The sequence below is a fragment of the Chrysoperla carnea genome, chromosome 4 (assembly GCF_905475395.1).
Source record: "Chrysoperla carnea chromosome 4, inChrCarn1.1, whole genome shotgun sequence".
Classification (NCBI taxonomy): Eukaryota; Metazoa; Arthropoda; class Insecta; order Neuroptera; family Chrysopidae; genus Chrysoperla; species Chrysoperla carnea.
This window is the reverse complement of record NC_058340.1, coordinates 11,372,122-11,378,180: the sequence shown is the minus strand read 5'-3', so window position 1 is coordinate 11,378,180 and position 6,059 is coordinate 11,372,122. Positions and strand designations below refer to the sequence as shown.

Here is a 6,059-nt window from a genome sequence, read left to right as displayed (position 1 = left end):
TGGGAAGCTTAGGACAAAATGTGTATTCTTATGGAAAATTGAAAATAAATATACAGGATGTTCTTTTTTAAGTTGGCATATGCTTGAAACTCGATCATTAAATTTAATTGCTTCAAACGAAAAATTAATATCAAAAGCACACATTTTATACTGGCATCGAATTCGATCTAATTTTTTCTCTAAGTGCCGTTGAACAACCTGCTATTATACCAAAAATTATAGTTAAAATTAAATTAAATAAATAAAAATGTATATTACTATAATCTGCTGTAGAAAGTTCTTGTTCAAAAAACTCTGTTATTTTTATAATTATTCGTTGCGAATCATCTTTTCTTCTTGTTTGTATAGCTATTTTGAAATTTTCAAGTAAATTATTTAATGAATCCATCCTTAAAATAATCTTGAAATAAAATAGCAGATATATCAGCGGTTAGTATTAATAACTAATCACATCAATAATATATAAATAAAGTTTAATTCCATATAAAATTATGTTTACTTTATTTTAACTTGAGAAAACTTTTGCTTTAATATTTGAAACACAAGTTTTAAAATCATATGTTTTTGATGTCCGGTTTCCCCCGCTTTTATTAATACAGTAGGTTTGTTCGTTTGTTCCATGATTGCTCAAATTCAAAGAACTAAAATTTTTCTTTTACAATAATATCAGTTGTCATAAATTTTTATTAAGCCTCAAAGACGATTGTATTTCAATCAATTAATCACACTTTTCTGTTCTTTCCGCTATTAATAGTTTTTTTTTTTTTTTTTTTTTTAAATCGGAATTTTGGAAAACCCACAATGCACATAGGGATTTTAACGCTAAGATGTCAGCGTCACGGATAAAAAATGTAAACTAAATTTGGAAGATTCAGCTGATTTTTTCATTGAATGTAAAGTCAAAAGATGTATCATACTTGTACTTACATATGATTTATACTACTCGATCTCATTAAACCCGTGGATCACAGAGTGGACGCCATCACAGTATGAACGCAAAGGACAAAAAACTCGCAGACTCGCTTATTATCGATCCCATTAAAAGCATATGGCCTATCCGCGGATCACAGGTTGGATGCAATCACACGGTGAACGCAACAGTCAACAAGTATTTGTCCCTTGCATTCACCCTGTGATGACGTACCCCCTGCGATCTACAGGTTGGTCATACCTTTAATGGAGTTAAGTTAACGGGAGTCTGAGAGTTTTCTATCGAGAAATTTTTTGTTAAAATTTTTTTTTTAATATCTTCTCTTTTTTAAAAGTTTTTTAAGGTTTTCGGAAGCACTCAATCAGCACTTAAATGTTATGCCTAGAAAAAAAGAAAATATCTACTTTTATACGATGCATTGCTAGAATATTAATATCCTGACAAACTTTTTTTTGCCAATTAATGTTGGAAAATCGTTTGTGTATTATATTGTCTTTATGTATTGAATTTTCAAAGGTCTTTATAGGAATTTAGTGAAAAGTTATTGCAAAAATTAGAAATATAAAAAACATTACACTGAAGAAACACTTTAGAGCGGCCATTGCATTATCTTGGAACAGAACAAACCCACACGCCGCTTCGTTTTAAGTTTGACAAACGTCAATTTGACATTTGTTAATATAATGCTTATTTTGTCAACCCTAAAACTAAAAATTTAATTTTATGTTTGTAGACTAACGGGAATTTCTAAAATGAGATTTAGAAGTCTAACGCCTTTATTTAAACGAAAATATTCGGTCATATCAAAAAATTCGATAGCTGTTCTGAATTTCCCTTTGTCAAATTTTAATGTTGATTTTTTATGCAATAAAGATAATGTACAGTGTATCCAAGAAAATATTCAGAAACGAAAAGGTGTTGGAGATATTTTAAAAGTACAAGAAATATATGAAAATATTCGTTCAGATAAGTTTAACAATGAAAAACTACGAAATGAATTTTTAAATGAAATTAATAAAATACCAAATGATACACATCCCGACGTGTTTAATATGGGCGATGAACCGAAAATAGTTAAACCATGTTTAAATAAACCACAATTTAGTCACGAACCTTTAGATTTCACAACAATAGCAAAAAAATTAAACTTACTAAGAACCGAACATTTAGGAAATTTAACTGGTCATAGAAGCTACGTTTTATTAGGTGAATTAGCAGAATTGGAACAGGCACTTATTAAGTTTACTGTAGCAAATCTATGTAAACGAGGATTTGTGCTACTATCAGTTCCGGATATACTGCCGAGTCAAATTATTGAAAAATGTGGAATGAACACTAAAGGAGAGAGAAATCAAGTAAATATTTTATTTAATATTACCATAATACTATTCGGACACTATAGTGTATCTAACGGCTATCTAACGTTAACGTTATCTTTAGCGACTTTTCTTAAGCTGGTGAAAAATAATAGTTTTTCCTTAAGATTGCGTCCATTCACTGATCCACGGATTGGCCATGCCTTTAATGGGGTCGAGTTAGCACAGGTCTGCGGACTTTGGCTTTTTGGTTAACCCTTTGATTGCGTTCATTCACTGGTCATCAGAAAATATGAGAAAAGTTCAAAAAACTTAGATAACATTCTGTTCACGCTAATTATCTACTCCAAATCATTTTAACGTGACTATCGCGCTAAACACACCCTAATCTTCTAATAGCCTAATCCTTAATATTATTGTACGTTTGTAGCTCATACAATGAGTTAGCTTTGAATCGTTGCCCACTGAAAGCTAAAACAAGCTGCGACACAAACAGTCCGTTAATAATGTTCAATTTTATTGAACATTACTTGACATTAAACAAAATTGTTTATACCAAAATTTCTGATTTATATTTTAGGTTTATGCACTAGATGAAAAACATGGTGAAAATCTTTGTCTATCTGGAACATCCGAAATGGCTATTGCTGGATTTTTAATGAACAAAACGTTTCCTGAAGATCAGTTACCTTTAAAATTAGCTGCAGTAAGTCGATGCTATAGAGCTGAAACATCAAATATTCATGAAGAAAGAGGAATTTATCGGTATTTTCAACTATTTATTTTGTTAAATATTTATTTAGTTACTGAGTTAATTCCCCAATAGCTAAAAACAAACGGCTAATCATTGGCATAGCTAGATATCTTTCCTAGGATGAGCAGCCAGTCAGCAACCTCCCAAAATATTCTCTGCGTCTATGCAAAAATAATATTTCTTGAAATATTAAATTTTTGGTCTACGATTTTCTTGCTATTTTGAAAATAAATGAATTTGTTAAGGCAGTACGAGCACCAAGGCAATTTTAACCTTAATTTGTACCTTATTTTCAACTTTGATGATGAATTTTGTTATAACTTCATGAATGTAGATGAAAAATAAGAATACAATTTTTCGATATCTGCCTTGGTTTTCGAAATATCGAAAGCTAAATAATTAAACAAAATTTTCAATTTTCGATATTTTGAAAATGTCTCCAGATATCGAATAATTTTATTCTTATTTTGTCAAGTTATAATATATACTACAGTTTATATAGAAGCTAGTTACTCTAGTCCATAATGCACTAAATTACAGGAGTTTTTATTAAAATAGGTTCGGTATCACGTAATGAATGTGGTTTTTGGAATCGATTTTGGTTTTTTTTGTACAAACTTGCCACAAAATTTGAAAATGATTTGATGTATTTCTTTATTTACAGATTAATTTCATTAAAAAAATTTTTTTTTAGTGTTCATCAATTTACAAAAGTAGAAATGTTTGGTGTGACAAGAGAAAATGAATCCAATCAATTTTTAGAAGAATTTCGATTAATTGAAGAAGATAATTTTACTGCATTAGACATACCTTACAGAGTATTGGATATGCCACCCCATGAATTAGGTGCACCTGCTTACCGAAAATATGATATTGAAGCATGGTATCCTGGGCGAAAAATGTTTGGTGAAATATCAAGCTGTAGTAATTGTACCGATTATCAATCACGTCGATTAAATATTAAATATGAGAATAAACAAGGTGAAACACATTTTGTTCATACGTTAAATGGTACCGCATGTGCAATACCCAGAATGTTAATAGGCTTAATTGAAGTAAATCAGCAATCGAATGGTACGATAAAAATTCCCAAAATATTGCAACCATTTATGGATAGTAAAGAAATTATCAGTAAGAATAAAAAAATACCTCAATTAAAATTAATAAAATAGAAAGTTAATCTTAGAAAATTATGGAAATTGTTAATTCATGAAATTACATTAGAACAAAAAATATTTGCTTTTTAATGATTTTCCTATTTATTATATTTTTAAAACGTTCGATGTTTCGATTTGTTTATGCAGAGACGCGAGTGATTTTCTAACGTGCATTGGAAATATCGCCCTTAATTACGACATGTCAACGACATATTAAATCTAGATACTATTTTTTTATTCGAAGAAAATTTTATTAGTAGGGTATTACAATATTTTGGCAAAATAAACACACTTTCTTGCCATAAAATTAAATTTTAAATTTTTGTTAATCTCCCAAAAACGCTGTCGGCCATTTTGATGACGTAATATTGGTAAAAACAACAGTCACAAACAAACAAACAAACATGCTTACTTTTGCGTTTATAATATATACAGATTTTGTTGACATTGCAAAAAATATTATCTATCTAATTATTATGTGTATGTAATTATTATATTTATGTATTAAAGAAAGTTGATGGTAACATAACCTACAATTACTATGAAAGCCATCAGCAAATTAGTAATTAATGCATATTATTTTTGCCTATATGATGTCACATTATGGCGGCTCGTGTTTTCGGTCACTTGATATACAGATTAAAAATTATGTCATTTAATTTTAATACAATAAAACAATAATGTACTTTTATGATTTAAAGTCAGGATATTTAAGAATATTTTTCCACATAAATTTTAATTTTTATCTTTCATAATTTATTATTCACTACCGATAGTACCTTATTATAGCATTGGGTTCACCTGAAATAACTTCAAAGGTCGGCTTGGAATGAGTCAGTTAGTTAAAAAAAACTGGCCACTATTTGCTGGGTGTTGGTTAAATAAAAATCCAGGAATCGATGGAGATAAAAAGAGTTTATGATTTGGCTAAAATAGGTTATTCACAAGCTATTGACCAAATGACTATTTCTTGGAATAAAAGTGAGATAAAATATAAAATAAAAAAACTAGCGGAATTTGTGACAGCGAAATATGAATTTAACCATCCTTGAAAAAATACCACTCATGGCCTAGATCTAGACCATAAGCCCATGCTGAAATTTGGGGTGAAATGACCCACCAGGAAAGAGTAAGACACCAAGAGGTGTGACATTCATATTCCCATCTGAAGGTGCTCACCTGTATCGCGCATAACTGACGCTGTGGTGCTTAAACTTACTTTTACATATAGGAGCATCTTTTTAACATGATTCCTGATGGGCCATTTCACCCGAAAAATTTCAGGATGGGCTTGCGGTCTAATAATGCAAAGTCTCTTAAAACATTAGAATGCTTGTACTTTAGAAGGAACCAACAGGGGGATACTTACTGAACTGGCCAATACCGTCTCAAGATACAGGGCTGCCTATATTGTTTGCGAGGAAAGATTCTAACCAGATAAAATTAATTATGTGTCTCCATTTTGGCAAGGTAAAATTAATTTTAATCTATTAATATTCGCCTGTAAATAATATCTGAAAAATGAATGAAACAGTCATGTTATTGAAATTTTGTTAAAAATTTATTTTCAATAATAAAATCAATTTTCTATTTACATTCCAAAATTTAAAAAAAAAAACAAAGCTAAACCAAAAAAAAAAATATTATTACAATTTTCACTACCTATGTCTTTAAAAAATATACATACAAGATTTTTTGTGTGATAATATTTTATTAATTATACAACCATATTGATCTGGATCTCTACAAAGCTGATATAAAAACTTTTTTTTTTTTATAATAACCAAAGATCCCCCCAAGTGTTATTTTTGATTTATTGGATACGTTGATAAATATGAAGAAATTAATTTTAAATGGTTTTATAATTTTGTTGAAAATGTGTCTTCAACTATTAATATTTC

At 29.4% G+C, this 6,059-nt stretch overlaps 1 protein-coding gene across 1 annotated transcript; it reads left to right on the top strand.

The window, feature by feature from the left end:
- Positions 1-1,675: 1,675 nt before the first annotated feature.
- On the top strand, positions 1,676-4,453 carry LOC123299258 (serine--tRNA ligase, mitochondrial). The gene is made up of 3 exons (XM_044881592.1): positions 1,676-2,286; positions 2,828-3,012; positions 3,696-4,453. The coding sequence occupies exons 1-3, from the start codon at positions 1,684-1,686 to the stop codon at positions 4,171-4,173; spliced, it is 1,266 nt and encodes a 421-aa protein (XP_044737527.1). The 5' UTR covers positions 1,676-1,683; the 3' UTR covers positions 4,174-4,453.
- The last annotated feature ends 1,606 nt before the right edge of the window (positions 4,454-6,059 follow it).